Below are 25159 nucleotides of genomic sequence, written 5' to 3' on the forward strand. Positions count from 1 at the left end.
GGCGACCGCTACTAGAAAACACTTTTTCTTAATTTTGGGGTTTTACCGAGATTCGAACCTCCGTTCTCTGTGAATTCCGAATGGTAGTCACGCACCAACCCATACGGCTACAACGGCCTGCATACCCAACATTTTTCTGAAAATTCTGAGTAAAACTTTTTATACAAAATTCGAAACTTTGCTTTATACGGCTTTTTTTGTAGTATGAACTATATTTTTATAAAAAAATGATTGAAATTAAAAAATAAATAAATAATCAAAACTTGTCAATATATCGCACCCTAAATACAAAAGGGTCACAACTCAAAATGTCCCTTCTGCTCAAATATGAACGAGACGTTATCAATAAAACGGTCCGCGGATGACATATGGCAAAAATAAATTTTTGGTTTTTTGGTAGGACTGTTATAAGCTTACATGGCAAATTTCAGCGTGATATGTCACATAGTTTGTTTTCTGTGCTACTGTAAGCAAGTCAAGCTCGAGTGTGGAAAATGTTGAGTTGTGACCCTTTTGTATTTAGGGTGCGATATGTTGTACACTTTCTTTTGACTCTGACTGTATATACATTTGTTTTTCCAGCAAACGAGCGATATGAAGAAAAGTGCAGTGGCGGCGATAGTGTTTGTAGTAGCCGCAAAGATAAGTTTGAATTAAATTTGAATTTTTCTTGTTATTATAATAATATTCTTAATATAAATTAGAAAACTGAAATAATCAGAGAAAAGCATTTCAAGTGAAACTTACCAAAAACTCAACGCAAAAATAATTGTAATTTGATACAAAAAAAAAGAAAAAAATACAATAGAAATAAAAACGAAATGTGTGTGTTGTTTATTGTTTTTTTTATTTTTTTTATTTTTAATTCATATCCATCAAAGCGAGTGCAATTCGAAAACAAAAGTGAATTCAATTGCATTTTAGTGTTTGCTGAGTATTTCTTAACTTTTTGCAATTACATTCATACATAAGTATTTCAAGTATTTAATATGAGTATATGTGTATGAGTGTGTGTGTGTGTGTGTGTGTGTGTGTGTGTGTGTGTGTGTGTGTGTGTGTGTGTGTGTGTGTGTGTGTGTGTGTGTAACTGTGTGTGTGTGTTTTAAGGCTATATGTTGCTCATTTGCTTGTTGCGAGCGTAAAATTTTCGCCGTTCATATATTTTTTTCGTACATCAACTAGATTTGTATTCGATTTTTTAGTTTACTAAAATTATTTATGAAGAGCTTCCTAAGTTAATTCACATTTAATGTAAGCTTAGTTTAAATTTACTTGCGACCAAAATTCGCCGCCTGCCCTACTCATGTAGCTGGCGCAAACTTGGCCAATGCCTGCTTTTATTTTGTTTTCACAGAACATTCTTTATAATTAATTCCATATCACAAATGAATCTTTCTTTCGCTCCTGCTGAGCTGCTTACCATTTTAAATTTTGCATTTTATTTTGTATTTTTTGTTTTTGCTTTTTTTCGTATAGTCGCCACTACTTTCGGCATACTTATGCGCTATTTGTATTAGTTTTCGAAAAAATTTACGAGCTTACGTTACTAATTTTCTTTGAATTTGTCTCAGCGTTAAATTTTCATTCGCTTGAATCAAATCTGGTTTGAAGAAGTAATGATAATTTTAAATACGAGTATAATTCACTCCAGTTGGTAACTATTAAACTACTTGATTACGATTACTGCTTGAAGAATTGCTCTCAATTACTTATAGTGGATTTGTGTGTTAATCGAAAATTGTTATGATGCTTAAATGTATGCGAATAAATCAATTAGATTGCATGAATTCTCTGCTGTGTGGTTTCCTATGCAAATTCCCGTTAAAAGCGTTGCGAAAAGCGTAAATCTATCTAATAAATAGTGAAAATATTTCTAATTGGGCTTCGTAGTCCTCATTTCAAAGTGCCCATAGTTGCTTGTTGCCTGTTTAGCTGTTTTTGCTTTTTTTAATTTTATTTCAATACTTAGTTTCTAAATGTATTTATGTGTACTTATGCTATTGTTCACTTTAATTAATGCTAATTTTAATTTGCTTAACTTCTGTTGCTACTTATATCCAGTTTTGCTCGCCTGATCTCGACTCAATTTCGCGACTGTCTCTGCATTACGAGAAAACGCTCTTGACCTTAATTGTTATGGAATGTTTGGTTGTCACATTGAGTTTTTATGTTTTTTGTTTTGTTTTTGCAATTTCGTTTTTATCATTTGTATGCAGAAGCAGAATAAAAAAGATACACAAGTAAAGTTTATTAATTTTGTGTCGTTAAAATTAAAATTTAATAATAAATTCTGAAATTCTACTATCGATTACCTAAAACCAGCTCTAACATACGAGTGCAAACAATACAGTTAAGGGGGTAAATGAGCATTAAAATTAATTTAAATAAAAAATTCCCCACATAGTAAAATTAACAACTAAAATGAATGAAAATCACAAAAGAAAATTTTAAACACAACCAAAAGAGTTACATAACCTACAAATACATGCATATAACGGTAATACAAAGCTTATAATATAAACCAGTGCAATTTTTTGTTTTTATTTCTGCTTTTTCGTTTTTTTTTTATTTAAACAAACTACTGCATTTCGTGGCAATCAATAATTGCTATCGGGGAAATAGCCGAAGTGGTGTTTTTGGGAGGGTGCGGGCGATTTGTCATTTTTAGCTTTTAGCTTCTAGCCTTAGCTGCCTAGCCTATTCATTTAGCTGTCCGGATTACGGATTACGGTTTTTGTTGCTGCATTTTATTGCGTTTCTTCGCTATAGCTGTTGTTGTATGTATTGTAGCGCAAAGCATCTTACTTTCCAAATATGTTGCAATCTCGGTGAAGTTTTTATTGAAGGCCACCATCATGGGTGTGTTGCCGCATAGATCGCGCGCCTGTAGGTTAGCGCCCGCAGCCACCAGCATCACGCAAATGTCGCGGCGATTATTTTCAGCAGCAACGTGCAGTGCTGTTTGTCCCCTATAGTGGAAGAGAGCGGGTGAGAGAGATAGAGAGAAGGAGAGCAGTTAAAGAAAAGGTAACAAAATGGATTTAATATTACACAAAAAAATATGCGTAACGTTGAGGATCGGTAAATGCTGAAGTGAAAGGTTCGGACGACAGTATTTATAGGGCTGTCACAATGGGTCCTTTGTGTCCATTGCGGCAACGTATTTGACTGACGTGTCGTGATAAATGTAAGTTTTGCTGCATATAAACAGAAAAGCAACAGATGTTTTTGGTGTGAAAGCAAGTATTATATTTCTTTGTGTATAAACAGGTTTTTGTTGGTTGTGAAATATAATGGGTGGTTAAGTTTCAAGGGCCGGTGTTGATTTTGAATAAAATACAATTGTTATAAGAAGTTATTGTCATTTCTCTTTATTATGACAATATTGGTATGGCTCAATTACGTATGGAACAAAATATCGGCCAAATGGCCGGCGCGGCCTCGGCGGCACACCTCCATCCGATGGTCCAATTTTTCGATGGCGCTGAGGCATAATTGAGGTTCTATGCCGTTAATGTGCAGAATTATATCATCCTTTAGCTCTTGAATTGTTGCTGGCTTATCGACGTACACCTTTTCTTTCAAATAACCCCAAAGAAAGAAGTCCAACGGTGTTGGTGTGGTTCACATTCAACATCGGCCCTTGAAATTTAACCACCTTTTATTATAAAATTAATGCTTATTGAAGTGAAAGAGGGTTTTAATAGATTTTATGGTAGTCGTAGACGGTGGGTGCGGCCATAATTATGACCATAACGCGCACAATTTGGCTAAGCCTAGCCTTTTCTCTGTTCTTTCAAGCTTTTATCGTAAAGATAAGGGCGCATATGAATTTTCACAATTAATTATTTTCTGCATTTCATTTGATATAATAAGAACAGCATCGATAAAAATTTGTGCGATATAAAATTGTACTTTTTTAAACATTTGTCATTTTCGTCGCACTTGCCGTACGGTAAAAGTAGAAAGTTGGCAGTTTTTGTGCATTCTGGCACGGTGTACGACACGTAATCTATTTTGCTGTCAGTCGAATTCGTTGCCGCAACGGGTCCATTGTGACGGGGCTATTAATCACATTTTTTTAAATTTATTTAAACTTTTTTTAACTAAAAAATTTTTTTGGATTTTTTTTTTAATTTTGTTAACTAAAATTTTTTGTTTTTAGCATTTTAACAATTTTTCAACTGAAACATTTTTGTTTTTGTAATTTTTTTATATTATTAGGTGCTCAACTAAGTACTCGCTGTTTTTTTGATGAAAATACAACTTTATTCTGAAAAAATGGTTACAAGCGAATCATTGAAAGTATTGCCCATCGCTGGCTACTACTTTTTCCCATCTTTCTGGTACATTCCGTATACCGTCGCGGCAAAACGGTTCATCTTTTGAGGCTATCCACAAATCAATCCATTTTTTGATGTCGTCATATGAACTGTTGGTCAGCTAGACCATGCGCCATCGATCGAAGCAGGTGATAATCGGACGGCGCAGTGTTTCCATGTAGGTTTTAACGGGCTTGGCAACGTGAGGCCGAGCGTTGTCATGCTGTAGAATCACTTTTTCATGCCTCTCCGCGTATTGCGGCCGCTTCTCGCGCAGTGCTCGGCTCAATCGCATCAATTGAAATCGATACCGATCCCCAGTGGTGGGTTCGCTTGGTTTTAACAGTTCATAATAAATACCACCAACTTGGTCCCACCAAGTATATACATAGCATAACCTTCGCAGCGTGAGTATTCGACGTAGGCGACGACGTAGAAGCATGGTCGGGTAGTCCCAATGACTTTCCTTTCTTTGGATTGCTGTAATGAATCCATTTCTCATCACCTGTCACGAGGCGATGAAGAAAACCCTTCCTTTTTTGCCGCTGGAGCAGTTGTTCACAGGCGTTCAACGACGTTCAACATCTCTTCGTTTTAACTCAAAAGGAACCCAAGTCCCCTGTTTCTGAATTATTTACAAAGCATGCAATGGCTTGGAAATGGATTGGCGGGTAACTCCTAATACTGAAGCAAGCTCTTCTTGTGTTTGACACGGATCCTCATTTATAAATGACTCCAATTTAGCGTCTTCGAAGGTTTTTGGCCTTCCTTCACGCGGACGGTCGTCAACATTAAAGTCACCGTTTTTGAAGCGACGGAACCCATCTCGGCATGTTGTTTCACTTAAAGCAGCATCTCCATAAACTTTTTGTAGCTCTCGATGCGCTTCAGCTGCCATTTTTTTCCGAATGAAAAATGAAAATCAACACTTCTCGCAAGTGACGATTATTCGCCACAAAATTAGACATTTTCACAAAACCAAAAGTGTATGATACCAAAACAAAATCACTAATGTGTCGAAGCAGTTTGTTTACCATATATCTAAGCTTGGTTTTTGACGTTTACGTTATGTTAGAATCGACTTGCACACACTGCTGGCGGCATCTGTTGACGAACAGCGAGAACTTAGTTGCACAACAGTATTTAATATTATTATTTTTTGTTTAGACCTATGACATTCATCCAACAAATGAGTGATACACACACACATATGTATATTCATACGAATACATACTTATCCTTGTCTGCCAAATTGATCAGACGTCGTGATGCGCACGATATTATATATCGGACAATGTCTTTGTGGTCGTATTTGCAGCCGAAATGCAGTGCTGTCTGTCCATTTTTGTTTACTGATTGTAGTGAGTATCCTTGTTCATGTAGTGCACGTAACTGTAAGCAGCGATAATGAATATTTGAGAATTAATCACAGTTATAATAGAAATTAATTTCAAAAATGGCGAATAGCGAGTAAATAGAAAAAGATCACAAAATTGTGCTTAGAAAGCGTTCTGAAAAATACGTATGCAAATATGTTTGACAGTACAAATGTAAATTATATACATACATACAAATGTTGAGGGTGAAATTTTAGTGAGTCTCAAAGTTGGGTGCGTGCAACAGAGACTGGTCTAGTCACAAACTTAAGAGCGCTAATCCAATTCAATTTGTTAACAAAAGTGAGATTGATTTTGAAACTCAAAAATAATTAATCACAAATGAATGGCATTTGGTTAAAGTTGAGTTAAGTTAAAACTACTAATAAATACGAAAGCGCTAACTACCATATTTAGGTCGCCTTGATGCGCCGCTAGTAGTACGGCATCGGAAGTTTGTTCCAGTATAGGGCTAAAAGACGTTTGATTATATTTTTGTTTTGTATTGTCAGTTGTGTATTTGTAGACACACACGTAGTTGCACATTGTATATTTATATGTAGTGAGATAAACATCGATTTGTGCATTATGTCCGTTATTATTAGCATTTGTGTGTGTTGCACGTTTGGTGTGATAAATTCAATTAGCAAATAAGAGAAAAAAAGAGAAATAAGTATAAATCACATTTGGTAAAATATATCTGCATTTCTGGCGTTTAGGCTAGCGAACAATAAAGCTGATAGGAAATCGTAAAACTAACGGTTTTTGTGCATCAAAAATACCTGAATCCGTAACCGAAGACGTCTTCGTTGAAACTGAACAATCGATCTTTGTTGCTGCATGCAAATTGTTCAAGTTTTCAAATCAAGAAGTGTAATTTTTTGTTTTTTAATTTACAAGTGAGAAAGTTGGATGTGCGAAAATGCAAGTGAACGATATAAAAAGGGAAAATTGAAAGCAGAAGGTAGCGATATTTAGTGGGCAATTTTAAGAAATTAAGTACAGTTATTTAGCCATGTATGTATGTATGAATGCATGGATATTAGGGTGGCCGCTATTTCTGAAATTGTTAATATTATTCAGAACACCATCTAGAAATATGACGGCACTCTAAAAACTGCTAGATATGAAATATAAACCTACTTGAAATCAATATTTTGTTTTAAGTACGCTAGTAAAGACGTTGTCTGGGTCATGTCGTTCGCATGGATACAAACGCTCCGGCTCTGAAAGTGTTCGATGCGGTACCAGCTGGTGTTAGCAGAGGAAGAGAAAGGCCTCCTCTGCGTTGGAAAGATCAGGTGGAGAAGGATTTGGCTTCACTTGGTGTGTCCAACTGGCGCCAGTTAGCACGAGAAAGAAACGACTGACGCGCGTTGTTAAACTCGACCAACATCGCGTAAGCGGTTATCGCGCCAATTAAGAAGAAGATTAAAACATTGCAATCAATGCGTTGGATCTTTATGTTTTCCAAACCCCATTGAGGGTCAGAATTGTGAGATAAATACTGATATTAAAGTATAGGGTTTTTTAATAAGAGGTGTTATTTTGATATTTAAAGAAAATGCTATTTTTTAATATAAATGATCGGATGTTTATTTCATTATAAAGAGGAAGGTATGCCATTAATAGGGAAAAATAATATCAGGCAAATGACCACCACGACCACGCTTACAGGACAATATCCTTTTCATGAAATTTTCCATAACCGAATTGCAAAGTGGCTGCCTTATGTCATCGATAGCCTCACGAATTCCATCTTTGAGGTCTTGAATAGACCTTGGGCTGTCGGCGTAGACCTTCTCTTTCACGTGGCCCCAAAGAAAAAAGTCTCAAGGTGTTAAATCACAAGATCTCGGTGGCCAATTGTGATCCCCTCTTCGAGAGATAACACGGTTCGGAAACTTTTCCCGTAAAAGATCAATGGTTTCGTTGCTTGTGTGGCACGTAGTGCCGTCTTGTTGAAAATAAACGTTGTCCAGATCAATACCATCCAATTCCGGCCATAAAAAATCGTTCATCATCTCGCGATAGCGCAATCCATTCACCTGTAACACCTGTTATTGGAAAACCCTTTATTTTAAAGATCAAAGCGAATCAGGGAATCAGTGAAGTGGACTACGCACGCGTCGCAACAAGTAAAGGGTGGTCAGATTGGAGGTACTTTTTTCAGTAGGGTCTTTTTTGACAGATCATAATTTTTTCCAGTATTCATTGATATTTCATCATGGAAAGTCGTAGGCCTCAACAACGACTACGAATTGTTTTACGAAAATCGACGCTCTGTGAAAAGTTTTCATCGTGCGCTCAGGCCCCCTTATGGTGTTCAGCGACGAGGCCCAGTTTTGGATTAATGGCTACGTTATTAAGTAAAATTAGCGTATTTGGGCTGAAGACCAACCCGAAGCCATTCAAGAACAGCCATTACATCCATTGAAAACAACCGTTTGATACGGGCTATGGGCTGGAGAAATCATTTTTCTTCAAAGACGAGGCTGGCGCCAATGTAACAGTGAAATTGCGAACGCTATCGCGCAACGATAAACGACTTTTTGATGCCGGAAATTGAAGCCCGTGATCTCCACAAGACGGCGCTACTTGCCATACAGCCGCAACTTGCCGTGAATCAATGGATTTACTGCGTCGTCGTTTTGATGAGAAATTTATCTCTCGTCGTGTTTCTCGTCACCAGTGAATTGGCCACCAAAATCGTGTGATATCAGACATTTGGACTTTTATTTGTATGTGAGGTCTAAATGCTTTGTGGATAAACCAGCTTCGCTTGAGGCATTGGAAGTCAACAATACTAAAGTTATTCATAAGACACCGACCGAAGTCCTCCAGCGAGTCATTCAAAATTGAAAGAAATTATCTCATTTGAAAGGAATTATATTTAAAAAATAAATGTCATGAATGGGTTTTCACAAAAATAATAGAGATTGCTCAATCAATTGGAATTTTCAATTTAAATTTAAATCCGATGCCTCTAAATTGATCACTGCCTGCGGGTGCTTCACTGGAGCGGTATTTTCTACCTGTACATACTTGAATATAACTCCAAAAGCTTTGTGAATCCCAGAATCAAAACAAAGATAACTAAGCTATTATTAAAAAACAAATAAGAAAAAAATCTGAGGGGGAGTTTCTCAAAAATTATTTTCCAAAAGACATTTTTCAAACTTGCAGCTCTAGTCGGAACATCTAAACCTTCATATTCATATTTAGTAATTGTTGTTATAACCTTACGTTTCTAGAGGGTGTACCACAAAAAATAAAATTCTTTTTTCATACAAATTATGACCACCCTAATGTGCATATGTAAGCACATATAGATCTTAAAAGTGCTACATAGTTGCAATAAAGTGAATTTAATGTCATGGATAGTAGTATTTCAACAAGCTTTGTGTATGAGCCCAATTTTTACCCTTCTTTAATGTACGTGATTTTGTTTTTTTGAGAAATGCAAACAAAGCTAGAGTCTGGTAATGCAGAGCAATTTGAAAGCACGTAAATATTCATCAGTAAAAACAAACAAGTATTTCCATATTTTGTTTATGCGCAATAAACCGGTCATTAGGCGTGATTTCAATCCCCGTTATGGGCAATAAACATCAAAGTTATAAAAAAAGCTTCTTCTAATAGCAGTCACCTCAACCAGGTAATGACTAACCTCCGCGTACATTTCTGGCATGAAAAAGCTGCTCATAAAATCCATGTCCCGGTAGTGCCATAGAGGTGACATAAAATTGGAGATCTTTCCTTTGATGGAACAACAGCAAGATGCACACCACAAAGTTGAGGGGAAAAGAAGTATACTTTTAAAAATATCCGAAGTACTTCATTCGCAAAAGTACTCGAAAGAAGAAATATACCAACTTGATCAAAAGTTGCCGGAACTACCGCAGGTGCACGATGCTTGCAGGAAATGTAATGAGCCATGTATAAGAGAAACCTTGAAGCATCTTCAATGCTACTGTCCGGCTTTCTCGAAATCTAATCTATGCTCCGCTCCGTAGGCGCTTTCAATTTTGAAATACTAGATACATTTTGAATTGGACCTTGAGAGTCTCCTAAAATTCTAGAACATATTTTCGCTAGAAAAGAACTCCGATTTGGTATCGCTATGGACCAAAATGGTCTCTGCGTAGCCTCGGCCAACCAGTATAATCTAACCTAACCTAAGCGCCAGATGACGCTCTAAGCCAACTGATTTGAGCTCTGCTTTTCTTTTTGTTATGTTGCCAAATCTGTGATTAAAATTCATTCCAAAAATTTTGCGACATTGCTTGACATTTGTAAAAGTTGCCTCTGCATGAGCTTTTGTTTTTTTATAGTCTTAAATGTAAAATAAATAAAATAGATTTGAATTTACAACAACGAGTTTGTATTAAATTTTGCGTTAAAAATTGATTCAATGGCGCGAAAACCGTAGAATTGTTGGGAAAATGTTTTGGTAATGATACTCTAAAGAAAACAGCCGTTTACGAGTGGCATGAACGCTTAAAAGAGATCGTGATCGAGGATAACGAACGAAGTGGCAGGCCGTCGACATCGATAACTGATGAAAATATCAATAAAGTGAAAGAAGCCCTGATGGGAGCGGGCAGAGGACTTGAACATTGCTTATGGATCCGTTCATTACATGATAGTTTATGATTTGAGTTTGCGTCGTGTTGCTGCAAAGTTGGCCCCAGCAGTTGGTTGGACCTGAATTTCATGCAAATATGAACTGCGTAGATATCGCCAAAGACATCATTTCCAAGGCTGATTCCGACATCCAATCCCAATATTCACCAAACGCATCATTACTGAATACGAGACGTGGATTTATGAGTACGAGAGAACGCTATCCATACATCAGGCGGCGAGTGTGAGAGCTCCGAATGAACCAAGCTCAAGAAAGCCACGTCGTTTTCAGTCAAAAAAGAAAACGATGCTCACGGTTTTCATGGCTTGATGGATTACAACAGTATTGTATGTTACACCACGAATTTTTGCCAGGAGATCAGACAGTTAAAAAAGAATATAATTTGGGCTTATGTGACTTTTGCGTAAAGCAATTCATCATAGAAGAAAAGATTCGTGGGGGAAAAAACCAGTGAGTTTTTGACCAAAGACGAAACGAATACCATCCAACAGCCATTGAATTCACCCGACGTGGCTCCCTGCGATTTTTTTCTGTTTGATTGAGTCAAACAACCACTACGGGGAACGCGTTTTAACAGCCGAAAGGAAGTAATGGAAAACCCGAAGATGGCTCTGATGATGATCACGAAAATAGTTCCAGAAATATTTCGAGAGCTGGATTAAAAGCTGGCATAAGTGCGTTACAGTTGATGGAAAGTACCTTGAAGGAGCTAATATCACTTTTGAGAAATAAACTGAATGCTAAAATTTGACTTATACCTGGACGTTACTGATACCTTCTGTCCATTTTTTGTAAGGTGTGCTCTAAAGGCTTCAACAATGCACACACGGTTTTTAAATATCTGATTAAGGGGGGATTCCCATTCCCCGGCTTAAAAAAATCGATTTTTTTTACCGATTCTTGTTAATTATATTTACTTTCAAAGAACTCTGTGCAAAATTTCATGACAAAATTCGTTAAATTGACGAAGTTATGCTTGATCAATAAACTCGGCGCGCTCCATAATACTGAGAAAGCGCGCGAGCAATAGCCGAGCGGCGGTTTTTATTCCGAGCCTTAATGCAACGGAAGAAGCTCGAATTCTACGTCGGGGTCAGCAAATGGTAGAAAATCAATTTTTTAAAGAAGAAGAGGTAGTACTATGTGCTCCTGGAATAGCTGATTAACACGAAAATGCTGTGAGTCTTAAATATGTATATACCTTTTTTCACATATCATAAACTACGGAAAATAATACATGCATGACTTTTTTATAAATAAAAATCCGAGGAAAAATGTGCGAAAAAACAAACTTTGTCTTTCAACCATCGCAGTTATATTAATTTTCGAAAAAATTTTTTTTCAATAGCTCATACTGAAACTATATTCCTATGGAATATCCAACCTGGAGCTGAGTTATCGTGGCGGCCAACGACCAGGAATTTTCATAGAAATTTCACCTCGAGCTTTGTCAAAGCTACAATTTTTCAGAAAATCGACCAAAAATTGAAGTTGATTTTATATAATGCATAACAAATGACTAAATTTTCCAAAATATTCAACTGATAGTTTTCCCAATAAAAATTCGTAAAAAACCGTATTTTTTGGCGTTTGAAATGGGAATCCCCCCTTAACGTTCCTGCAGAAAGTAGGTTTACCTTCCTGATTTACATTTTCCGATTTCGTAATGGTGCGAGAATTTGCGTAAAACTTGAAGTGGAATGTGAAAAGTTCGTTGTGTGGGTGATAGAAATGCAAGCAATACACTTTTAAAAAATTTGAAGTAGTTTAAGACAGCTTGTGAGTTGAGTGAAAGAATAATACGTTTTCCAATTAGCGCTTTTGTATAAAATTTCTTAGAAAGGCCGTAAGATTAGGAAGGTGAATTGAAATTTTGTTGGAAAAGCTTAGAAAATGTTTTGGAGATAACTCCAAGCGATTACGATTTGAGCGGCATGATTGAGTTGTTGTTTGTAGATAATTTTATACACGTATGCCTTTTACCTCTTCCATTTCATAACCTTAACAGGTTTTCCAATTTGCAAATCATCCTCTTTGTATTTTGCCATCGATAAAATTTTTGTTTTTTGTTTTCGAGACATGGAAATCAAAAATAACTATATTTAATACACTATAGCAGCAGAAATATACAAAAGTATGAATGCAGTAGAATATATTGAATTGAAAATTTAAATGAAAAATGATAAAATTTCATCTCGAGAATTAATTGAAAAATTGTATGAAAAAACATTTAAATGCATTTCATGCATTCAACGTACCATTTTGTGACATTTATCTGTGTTCTACATTTTGGGTTGGTTGGGAGTTTTCGGTTTGTGTTTTTGGTACTATTTTGTTGGTGGCTGGCACGAAGATATCGGAATACGGTTTAGTCTTTGCTGTCAACATAAGTTGCACTAGAAGTAGGTAGTTTGGGTAATATTGCACCTACATTTGTGGATACTTGTATAAGTGGCTGCTGGGCTGTATGTTTCTATGCGATTTGGTACTTACATATTTGCGGCAAGGACTAAGCTGTATTCTGAAATCTTTTGTTTTTGTTTTCGTTTGAAGGTTAAGAATTTGCTAACACTACATATACACACACATATACATATGTCTCTGATACGAAATATGCAGGCAGGCAAAAGGCAAGTACAATACGGGGGGATGAACATAAAGCATAACGATGAAAGTAAGCGTAACGCAATTAATAAAACTCATAAGCGGAAAGATAATTTAATGGCAAGAGAGATAAAAAAAAAACAAGAAACAAGTAGCTACGGCTCTGACGATTTCAACTTGGTTAACATTTCCAGAAAAGTTAGAGTTTTGAATTAACAATTTTCAATACTCCACAAAAATATTGCTTTGTTAAAAGGGAAAAAGTTTTGTGTTACTCCTAACTAATGAAACAGTGAGTATTTGAATGAGCACCCAAGCTTTCACTTATATAAAATATATCAGATTTATGCAATAGGAAAAATAATGCCATTAGGGAAATGTGGTCCACCAATATTTAATATTTGAGGGAACTAAAGTTCGTATTATTAGGTGCGTTCCAGCTGGAGTCAAATTTGCAGGTTTTGCAAGTTTTTGTTGCAGTTCAGAAGTTATAGGAAAAGCGTTACAGCGGGCAAAAATTCTGCAACTGGGTGCAACTTATAGCCTAAACAGAAAGCGGCGTTAAACGGGATTACCGGCACAGTTAATTCTGATTAAAATTGCAGTGTGACCAACGGTTGTGACGCAGATTAGTGAATAGCTGATTTGTTTATTGGATAGTTTTGTCGGTCAGAAATGGATCGCAGGCAAAAAATACAGGTATTAGCTGCCCTCATACTAAGAAATAATTATATATTTAAGAAAATTTTTAATTGCAATTTCTCAAACTGCTCCAAAATATCACAGAAATTAGTGTAATTTCGAACGTGTTGTGTAAACCAGCAATGGATCCCGTCTTTTTTGTTCTTCACTTTCAAAAATGTCTTTATTTTTCATTCACAATAGATATTAATTGCCCTTTTCGGTAATGTTGCCATCAGAAATTCCTCTTATCTGAGGAATTTCGAATTAATTCGTTAATCTCGATTAACGTCATCATCTATCTAGATTACTAGGCTCTCTCTCAGTCAGAAGTTGCAGAATTTAGTGCAGAGGTTTTCTTCGGGCGAATTCATGAGAAGTTGTAAATATTGAGAAGAGTTGCATTTGTAAAAAAAAGTGAGTGTTGAAGCAAATATTAAAAAAAAAATATTTTAAGCCAAATTAAAGTCAACAACCAAACATTTGAAGTTCTCAGAAATTCTTCTTATTTGACACAATCTTTTTTTGTAGTGCTTTCATAAATTTTTCTACAATGCAGAGTTATTATTTTGATTTTTTGGATTAAAATTCTGACGAAATTGACACCCAGTTAAGATTTGCATGACTAAAAATATTAGAATTTTGTAAATAAATTGCAAATCAATCATCCTATCGGAATTTTATATTCTTTGCAAATGGCGTCGTACGTCAATAATATTTTAGACTTGTGAACTAAGCAGCTGAAGTATGCAAAATAACAAGCAAAGCAACCATGACTTAAAATAATGTTTGTTTTACTAAGTAGAAAAGTTATACAAAAACAAAATTGGATGATTAATTTTGGATAAATGATTAATGGTGCGCGTAATGGTCAAAATAATAATTCCGATCACTTAAAATCCTTTTTTTTATTTAAAAGAAAGTTATTCCATAACAAAATGGTTGCTTTCCCGTTATTCTCTCTTCTGAGAGTTATTTTGCTATTTGACAGTTCTACTGGTTTTGGTCTGAAAGTCGCAGGAACGCAGCTATTGTTTACATGCAAAGCTGATTTCATAACTCGTATCTTCATCATTTGCCAATTTCTCGACATATTCGCCAAGAATCTTTAAAAAATTTTTGAGCTGCTAGAACCACTTTGAAAACTTGTCTTAAAAATTGAGTTATTTAGGTTTTCTACATTGATATTAACTGCATTAAATATCTGCCCATTATTATTGAAGAACCTTCGAGGTGTTTTCCCAACTGTTTCTGGTCACTTCTTGCAGATGGCTCAGTCAGACGCCGCATGCCGGCCGTTTGTCTTTATGAAACCAGGGACCAAAAATAACTGTTACGAAGGCTGATTCAAAAATAATAAGAATTTAAGAATACATTTTAAGAATTTAATTTTAATTTAACAGGTGCGATCCTTGGAAAAAATTTCATGAAGCACTATAACGCGAGTACCGAATAGGATAGGGTAAAGGCAAAAGCGCTTGGCTAAGTGGACTTAACGCTACTGATGGTAAACATGTCTAATGGAAGCGTGACTGCCATAACTTGGAAACTACGAAGCGTGTTTTTAAAGTAAGTACCGTTTTTAAATTACGCCGCCGCAGCGCTGCAGTCGCTATTTAGCGCATGCACGTCGTGTAGCTACATCTGTTAGGAAGCCACAGGCGCCATTACGGAACCATCCGATCGAGTCTACATCTGTTTGCGTGATTTTAAAATGCCTCCATCTATTGAGAATCCCGCCGACTGTGAAGTGCGTACGGCTTCTCTGTGCTCAAGGCATTGAAGTGCATGGTGAAAACATTATGAGTAATGGAATGGTGCGGAAATGGGTTAGGGCCTTTAAAGATGACCGCACAAACATTCATGATGAGGAACGAAGTGGGAAACCTTCAGTCATTACCGATGAACTGATTTAGAAAGTGGACTGTAAAGTGAAAGAGAACAGACGATTCACGAGTTCGTCCTTAGCAGAAAAGTCACGATCTAGCGCCGAGCGACCGCCATTTGTTTATGCACTTGAAGAAGCATCTGGCGGGGCAGCGCCATGCCGATGATGACAAAGTGAAAACGACTGTGAAGCAGTAGTTGTCTAATCAGGCGGCAATCTTCGTCGACGATGGCATTCAAAAGTTGGTTCAAAGTTACGATAAATGCCTCAATACTAATGGGAATTATGTAGAAAAGTAGAGTAAATATGGCCTTTCAAGTGAATAAATTATTTTTGGACAAAATTTATTTCTTGTTTTTTTATGTCAAAACGGTACTTACTTTAAAAACACACCTCGTATTTAACGAATTCGATTCTAAGGGCTCTTAATATTTCTTACTCGCAATATATTCAATAAAATGCATAGGCACCCCCATTAGCTATAATGGCTGCATATTGTTGAGTTCCATTTTGGGTTACTTTTTGCGCACGTTGGAGTAATCGGGTCCAAATTAGCCGAATTCACTTTGATAACTGTTTGCCCGTTCATATTTCCTTGCTTTGAGTTTTTGCTTAAATATTGTCCAAACATTTTCAATTGGGTTGGCATCGGGCGACTGTGAAGGCCAATCCAACGTTTTAATCCTATTTCCACTGCTTCCATTCTGCACACCTTCAGCTTCGCTACTTCGAATTGTTGTCTTCTTGTAAAATCCAAGGTTGGCTGCCAGCTTTCTAAATATTTTCCCAGCTGACAGTAATAATGATTTTTGGTAACTTTTATTCAGTAAAACTGCATTCAAATTGGCGGTAAACACAAATAAACAGCCAAATTTTCGTTCGGAGAAGCAGTCCAAAACATGAACCTTAACTGGATGCTTAACAGTTCGTTCAAGTTGTCGATTATCAGTAATACACCAGTAAGGACATATGCTACTTTTTGCTACTTTTCATCCGTGAATATTACGTTGGCCCAACTCCTTTCTGAATTTGCTTTAGCACATGCAAGTCCTTTTTCAATATGAGATAATGAGAGCAGCGTTTTTTTTAATATGGTCTGGAATTTAAGGTCTTCTGCATGTAAACCTCCACGAATCGTGTCTTTGGAATCATTAATACCACTTTTCCTTAAAACTGCTTCAGCTTCACCCAGCGATAAGTTCGACTTTGTTACAAACAAATCAATGATCTTCTGGTCTTGCTTTGGAGAGATTTTTTTCCCTCGGCCAACGAAGTTATCAACGTTTTGAACTTCGGTATACTGCTGCACCTTCTGGACACTGGGTCTGGTATTACTATGGACCACAAGGGTTTTTGCGTGTCTTCGGCCTGCCAATATAACCTAACCTAATCTACCGTCGCACCCATTTTTTTATGAACGTCTTCGACTTCTTCAAATTTTTTACTGCAGATGCACGTAAACTGCATATTTTTGGACCTTTAGGGTGTGTACATAGGAAAACTGCTTCGAATTGTTTTTCATACGCGGAAAGGGAAGCAACAAATGCTTTCTAAATCTCTCACAAAACTAACAAATGGTACAAGAACAAAGATGCGCCTATTTACTAGCATTTCCATTTTTTTAGAACGGAATTCTAAGTTTGAATTTTGCAGGTCACGCATCCATAAGACAGACTGTATACAGACTATTGGTGGACCCCACTCGCTTTTTACTAGCGTTTCAAATACTATGACAAGGCGAATAAAGGAGCCATAATTTAAATAAACGGTAAACAATTTTCTAGCGAAATATATTCCGACTGCTAAAAATGCTAAACAAATAATTAAAAAATATGGAATACTCAAAATGCATATTAACTTTTTTCAGGGAATAATTCGAAACTATAAATTAAATTATGCTAGCAAAAAGCATAGAAAATTATTGTAATAGAAAAAGTGTGGGTAGTTATGTAAAATTAGCTAAGGAAATCGAAACTATTTTTCAGCAAAAGGTAAATCTAATTTATTTGTGTTTGATTGGTGACTTAGATTGGAGATGGGCTATCGTTTAACTAATCATCAAACTAATATATCAACACTATTTTCAATATATGTACATATGTAGATATGTATCCACGGCTTCGCAAAGCAGCATCCCTAAGTGTTTGACACTTTTGCTTTCCTTTCATTTGTAAGAAAATTCATAATACTCTTCCCTCGCATATGTGTTTTGACAGTAAAACAACAAAACATAATAGAAACATAATAGTACATAAACTCCTTACAATTCGTAGCGCTTCTTGCGGTAATAATAATTGCAAAACATGCGTTTACTTATATAGGGTAATTGCGTACCAGTGCTGCCCGAGCGGCCTTGCGGGTCCATGCTGCGGCGCTCGTTTTGTGCGCCAATGCGTTGCGAATAAGCCGAGAAGGAGCGTTCCTGATCCGGTGTCTGTGGCATGGTGGCGGCTTCATGATCCAAAATGTACAACTCGTCGATGGCAATGTCGCAAATGTAGTGCAAATTCTCTTGGGCGCGATCGATGCGGAAGTAATGCTCGGCGGTGCAGGCTGCAAGTAAAAAATAAATAAATAAAAAATTTAACTATTTTTAAAATAAGATTGCAAAATCAATTCAGAGTTTTGTGTATTAATGATTTATTTAAATTAAAGTCATCGATTCGCTTGCGCGCGTATACTCACAATCGATGAAGCACCAATCCTGCGACACCTTTGGGTAGGTTATCGATTCCTCGAATTTGGCATTGAGCATGTTGCGCACCTGTTCCAAATCGCACTGCGACTCGATCTCCATTTTGCCCAACTTATTGGCCAATTTGCGCAACATTTCCTTATCGTAGTGGTACTGTTCGTATTGCTGCATTGTTATGCGCAAAATGGTCAAATGCAGTTTCTCCAATGGGTTCACCCTAAAAGTAATGGATATTCATTCACTTATTCATTAATGTCTAACAAAATTGGGAACAGTCATTTAAGATATTAATTCGAAACTAAAATACAAACATTTTAGAATATTTAAAATTAAAAAGTGTAGTACAATAAGATTGGCAACATAACAAACCATTAAATTGGTGAAAATATACAATAATACGGCTGAGTCCATTGTCATTGCTTTAAATGGGCTAGAGGTAGAAAGATCTCGTCCTTGCTTAGTGGTAGGAAAATAATTGCTATGGCAGGAGGGGCTAAAATCATGGTCGTACATAGGGGTACACCGCAGGGCGGCGACCTCTCGCCCCTCCTTTGGCTAGTAGCTATTGGCGAAGCTTTAACTCGCTTAAACAGGGGTGGGGTAAAGGTGGTAGCATATGCCGATGATTAATGGTCTCAGCACCCTTCCTATCAGTGATCACTGAAATTTTGGAAGGTGCTCAGTACACTCAGTAGATGGGCTGCCAGTTGCGGTCTCAGAGGTCTTCGTGATCCTGCAAACATGCAAAATGCGTAGGGATCGTTATTGGGAGGGACACATTAATATCTTTTCCCATAGTCAAGCTGCGACTAAACTAAATTTATGCAGTTTTTAATTGGCATTTCTTCGAGTGCCGGACCCTGTACTGTAGACTATGTAGACCCCAATAACTTTGTTATTTTAAAATGATGATAATATTTAAAAATATGACCTCTGATGCCAGTTTTCAATAAATGTTACAACAACAAAATGCTTATAAAATTGTTGAACAAAAAAATGTTACGAATTTTTCTCCCAAAATTCGGCTGAACTTTTGAACCGAAGTTGAAGCTGAAGTTCGGTCTTCTCTAACAATATTTTTCTTTTTGCTTATACACAGAGTCAACTATTAGTTTCATTAGGGAATTTGTCTTACTCTTCGTAGCATCATAGTCCTTGGGTAACCATTGCTTCACTCATAACCTTGCGCCATTTGTCTCTATCTAAGGCTACCGCCTTCCACCGCCGCACGTTTAGCTTTTCAAGGTCAACTTCCATCTCTTTCTGGGACGTCCCTATTTTCGGCCTCCAACAGCGTGTTATTCAACTGCCTTTCGAGTTATTCTCTCCTTGGGCATTCTAAAAACGTGCCCGGGCCATTTTATCCTCTGAGTTATTATAAACCTTATCATTGTTTCGTTTTTTGCTAATAGTTCCAGCTCATGATTATATCTAATTCGATAGGTAGCGTCGTGCAGCCTTACAGGTCCATATATTTTTCGCAATATTTTTCTTTCAAACGCCATTAGGTGATTAATAATGTCAGTAATTTTTAGAGCCCATAGTTCGAAACCATATCCTTAAGAGAAAAGCAAGAAATGTTCGGTAGTCGTATAAAACAATGAGCAAAAAGTATTGATACACTGAGATCTCCCATATCAATTGGAAAAAGAGCGAGGTCGGATATAGAGCATACAAAGTGTGTAAGCAGCTCGCATGAATAATGACGAACATTGGCGACCCAAGCCAGGCAAAACGTGCATCGGGTAGCAAGTCGATAATGCTGTATGCAGGACCATTAAGGCACAAAGCAGACGGGGTTCTGGCAGGAAGGCCCCATATACGCCTTGAAGCCAAAGTGTCCATGACGCGTTACGAATGAAGTAGAGAGTGGAGCAACAGCACCGCTATGAATGAGAGTACGCGATAATAATGGTGAGACTCTGACAAGATGAGCAACGTCCGTGAAACAACTGAGGGGACGATACGTCCAAATAGTCAGCCTTACAAAGGATTATCTTAACTGACGGCCCTGGAAGGAACAACGAGAACGGGTGTGACGTTAGGACGTAGGCACTCAGCCACAGTGCGGGCTATAAGTAGCTTTAGGCGATTAACCTCCTGGACGGCATATAAAAAAAAATACTCTAGTTTCAAATAACTTAACTAAAAATTTCAATTCTTAAATTACTCTGTCTATTTTGCTGAGCACTTCGCTTTAATTCAAAATCATAATATTAAAATATAAATACATATGCACATACACACATATAATTTATACGTTTGCATATTTTCTGCACTTACTGTACATCGCCACGACCGTGTTTGCGTTTGGCTAGCATCACCGCCTTGTTTAACAAACTCATTTCGATAATCGATGGCTTCACGCGACACGCCTCGCCATCTACCTGCATGGGGATTGTCTTCTTGGTGACGATGCGCGCTGACCGACATTGGCAAATGCAGGTGCCGTGCAGGCCGGCCTGCAGCATGGGCAGCTGGTATGTGGTCAGGCCGACGACCTCGATCATGCCGTCATCAATGGCCGGCTTGGACTGGCCAAACGAATCGTTCCAGGGATGTGTGCCACCGCCATAGCTGCATGCACCACGCCATGTGCGAGGAGGAATAAGAACAAAAGCAATAAATTAGCAACAAAGTAAAATAGGAGCGGAATTCGTCATGCAATGCGCCATATTGTCTCACACCCAGCCACATTACATTCACGTACACCTATTTATGTTTGCATGTGTTTGTATGTGTGTGTACATGAACTGCAGTGTCGTGGGAGCACTTCGAAAAGGTGTGCAATTTGCGGCTAAGTGATTACAATTGTTACTGCCAGGCGGATGCCCGCCCAAGTTCGTGACGTGTTTGCAATCGCAAAACGCTTTTAAAATGAGATTTTATTTTTCAAATTATTGGCGTGAATTGTTTGTTATGGCACTTATGGCAACACATGGGAACGTGAACTCACCTGCCAATATTAAGAAATAACACCGCATGGCAGCCGGCGTCACGCAGCTTGCCCGTGAAGTCGGCGCCGTCACACTCGAGCGTCACCCACTGCGAGAGATTTCGATACTGCCGCAATATTAGATCCTTGCCGCCCATTTGGCCGTAGTACATTTTGTTGCGCAGACGCGAGTTGAAGCGTTCTGGATGCGCTTCGCGGGCCTCATGAAATTCGAGTGCAATATGCGCGTCCACGCCAAAGGAGTAATAGTTGTTGATCACATTTAAAGGTACATTGTCCTTGCTGCGGCTCACGTTATCATCTTCCGCATCGGGGTTTGGCGTGACATTCAGGCGCCAGCGATCCATCAGTACAGTCTGAGACATACCGATTTCGCGCAATATTTTGCTGACCGGCTCATCAGTGTAGCCCTGTAGAAGAACAATGCAATGCGATTGGTTAATAATTGAAATATAGAGAGAAAGAGACAGAGAGAGAGAGAAAGAGAGAGACAGAGAGAGTAAAGAGGAGAGAGAGAATAGTGATGAAGCTGTGGCTAATGAAATACTTACACCACCCCAGCCGAGCGCGCGCGCCAGATCATTGCCCGTGCCAAGCGGCAGCACACCAACGGCGGGCGCGGGCGTTATCGGTGGATTGAGCATGTCCAGCACTGAAAGTACCCAACCGACTGTGCCATCGCCACCACACGCCAATACACGTAAATTAGGCGCTTTGCGAAATAATTCCAAGCTGTAGGTTTATGAATACCAATTAGAGAAAATGCCTATACAATTTTATAAAGAGTCACACTTACCCCATTTTCGGGCCACCTTGCGTCAAATCAAAAACTTGTCGTGGATTGAGCAAATGTTGGAATTTACCCAATAGCTTCACTCCCTGATTGCCGCCAGATTTCGGATTGATGAACACTATCACGGGTATGACATCCGGCGATGGTATGGGTTTCACGATGAAAGCTCGTGGCTCCTTCTTTTCCTCCTTTTGTTTTTGTCTTTTACTCATGCCCTTCTTTTTACCGCCCGCTATGGTGACATTGGCTTTGTTGTTAACTCGTATGGAGGATTTGAAATTACCCTTGGTGGGCAGCTTGACTATCCACGAGGGTGGTACGATGATGGGTGCATAGTTGCCTGAAAAGAAGAAAATGATTTAAATTTTGCTTAAACCGGATTTTACGTACAGCTATGGAAAGACTGTCTGCATCAATGGCTGGCTGACCAGTATTTCTGTTCGAAAATACTCATATTTGAGTTGCTTTTCTGGCACGGAATTATAAAATCGTATATTTAAGTCAGATAAATGACTGTCTGCCGTAGCCGAATGAGTTGGTACGCTACCATTCGGGAGTGCGAAGATTCGAACCCTTCGTGCAAGAAAAACTAATAATAGAAAACGTTTTTGCCAATAGCGGTCGCCCATCGGTAGGCAATGGCAAACCTCCGAGCGTATTTCTGACATGAAAAAAGCTCCTCTAAAAAAACATTTGTCGTTCAGAGTCGGCTTACAATTTTTGGTTCCCCCATTTGTGGAACAACATCAAGACGCACGTCAGAAATAGGAGTAGGAGTTCGGCCAAAGACCTAAAAAAAATCTACGCGCCGAATAAAGGAAATTAACTTTTCTCGAAGAAAACGTGCCACTTCAACAACTTCAACACTTCCATCGCATTAAATTCTCAGACCTGTGGCCTTGTTCTCTGACCCATGTATCATACTTCGATAATTGTTAAATGTGCTTCAGAAAATAAATTTCCGAAACTTCCAGGGTTTGATTGAAAAGTAATGAGCCTTCTTTTTTTAAGCAGTTTTATTAAACCTTTTGGCTTATACAACTAATATTCTTCAAAATAGCGGTCCTTCCACTGCAGGAAACATTTTTTAAACTCATCCGCCGGAATCGCGTTTAATTCGGCTGTCACAGTTTTTTGGATCGCCTCGATGGAGTCGAAACGCCTCCCCTTCAGCTTTCTTTTCAGTCGCGGGAACAAGAAGATGTCCGGAGGGGGCAGGTCTGGGCTGTAGGGAGGGTGGGGAAGCACCGGAACCCCCATATTGGCCAATGAAGAGGTGCAGAGGAAGACGATGTGCGCCGGCGCATTGTCGTGATGAAGGGTCCAATTGTTGACGAGGTCGGGCCGAACCCGGGCGACGAGGTTTTTCAGCCGAAGGAGCACTTCTTTGTAAAATGCCGCGTTTACAGTGGAGGTACAAACTGTTTAGCTTTACGCAAAATTTGATCGAGAAACGTTGCTCCAACGATCGCTGCATTTTCGCCACTGCAAAATCCTAACACACTTTTAAAACAGCTTTCACGTGCGGAGCTATGTTGACTGCACCGCTGTTCTCAGCGAACTGGGACCTGTTTCTAGTGGAAGGGCAAGGTCCAACGATCATTATTCCCCACCAGCCGATTCGGTTGATCGCTTGGCAGACGCTCCGCGCGGGAAGACTCATTACTTTTCAATCAAACGCTGTAAGTACTACAGCATGGTCAGTGGTAATTCAGAAAGCGTAAAGAATACTTCAGAATTACCTTTTCTTTTTGAATAACACTGAAATGATGTGGAATACAGTAGAATGTCTTGAAGCGCATTTGACGACTTCTGCAGTGCTGTTGGAAACTAAAGCGGAGTATCTTCGCTTCTGTTTAGGAAAAGGGGCTACGAAGAATTTAGAGGTTATTAGCAACTCGTCGGCGCTTTAACTGCAACTCGAAGAATATGCAAATCAAAGTCATAGAAGGTGCCGGAGTAAAGATAAGAGAAGCGTATTATTTTTAGTAATGAAAGAAAGAGATTTGCATGTAAAACTCCTATAAGTAAATCAGCATACACAGCGTTACGAGGGTTTTGACTTGAGTTCTTTGTGATGTCAAAATGCGTAGACAGAATGGTATGAACTATAACCCTCAGGTCGGAATGGAATGTAACCTGTGGCATCTATAACTAAATCGATATTGGCAATCAGCTTCCGGTGGACTTGATTTACGTACCTGAATGTGGAAACAGCAGAGAAAAGTCCATACCTACGATATGGAACACCAAATGCTTGAAAAGGTTTTTATTAAAAGCGGTCGCCCATCTGCGATGGAAAAGCTTCTCATGAAAATTATCTGACGTTCCGGGGCGTTATAAAACTTGAAGGAGAAGTTTGCCCAACATATAAATATAAAGTATTAATCCAAAAACAGCAACTGTATGCACAATGGGTGCCGCATTCGCTAATAATGGAACAAAAACACATTCGAATGCGACTTTCTCACCAACATTTAGAAAGAAAGAATAAAGTGGATTTTGAGCATTAATTCATCACTATGGATGAGACTTGGGTCTATCGCCATAATCCTAAGTCAAGACAAGAGGCTAAAAAGTGGTGTGAACCTGGTTTTTCGGCTCCGAAACGAGTTTGTGTCTAGAAAACGGCCGAGAAGGTGCTAGCATCAGTTTTTTGGGATGTGAAAGAAGAAAAAAATTTGTAGGAAAAGACCAAGTTTGCAAATAAAAAAAATTCTTTTTCATCAGGACAATGCTCCTTGTCACAACGGTACACTAGACAGGGCTAGTTTACTGGCCTACCTATCCAGAATTGACCCCGACATAAACATATGTCCGGCATATGAAGGCTCCCCGCGCGACACTAACCACATTTTTATATGTCCCATCAAACCCACTCATCAGACACCCTATCCCTCTGGACCCAACCTGTCGAAACAGGGCTAAAATCCATGAATTAAAATTCAAATTGTTTGAGCACCCGTCGTATTCATCAGATTTGGTCCCTAGCGACTTCCATTTATTTCCAGATCGAAAAAATGCATGCGTGGAAACCGTTTTTCATCATCAAATGATGAGGTCAGAACAGTTGTGGCAGCGTATTTTGCAGCCCTTTCAGATTCTCACTTCAGGGATGGAGTTCATAAATTGGAATCTCGTTGGAATAAGTGTAATGATGTTCACTGAATAGTAAAGCGCATTTAAGACCATAGAA

General features: G+C 38.3%; 1 protein-coding gene across 6 annotated transcripts in view; it reads right to left on the reverse strand.

The window, feature by feature from the left end:
• Positions 1-826: 826 nt before the first annotated feature.
• Positions 827-25159, reverse strand: part of LOC129238498 (eye-specific diacylglycerol kinase) — a 149498-nt gene continuing 125165 nt past the window's right edge. For 3 of the 6 annotated variants that reach the window (XM_054873534.1, XM_054873533.1, XM_054873539.1), the window contains exons 6-16: positions 21967-22303; positions 21722-21902; positions 21171-21580; positions 20498-20791; positions 18205-18431; positions 17854-18072; positions 12330-12378; positions 6481-6534; positions 6107-6170; positions 5557-5714; positions 827-2969 (exon numbers count right to left, since the gene is read on the reverse strand). In XM_054873534.1, coding sequence (XP_054729509.1) covers positions 2726-2969; positions 5557-5714; positions 6107-6170; positions 6481-6534; positions 12330-12378; positions 17854-18072; positions 18205-18431; positions 20498-20791; positions 21171-21580; positions 21722-21902; positions 21967-22303 — 2237 coding nt within the window. In that variant the 3' untranslated portion in view covers positions 827-2725. Of the gene's footprint in view, positions 2970-5556; positions 5715-6106; positions 6171-6480; positions 6535-12329; positions 12379-17853; positions 18073-18204; positions 18432-20497; positions 20792-21170; positions 21581-21721; positions 21903-21966; positions 22304-25159 lie in introns of those variants that run through there. The other 3 variants (XM_054873535.1, XM_054873537.1, XM_054873538.1) reach the window with 3 other exon arrangements.

Source organism: Anastrepha obliqua, chromosome 2 (genome assembly GCF_027943255.1).
Source record: "Anastrepha obliqua isolate idAnaObli1 chromosome 2, idAnaObli1_1.0, whole genome shotgun sequence".
Taxonomy (NCBI): Eukaryota; Metazoa; Arthropoda; class Insecta; order Diptera; family Tephritidae; genus Anastrepha; species Anastrepha obliqua.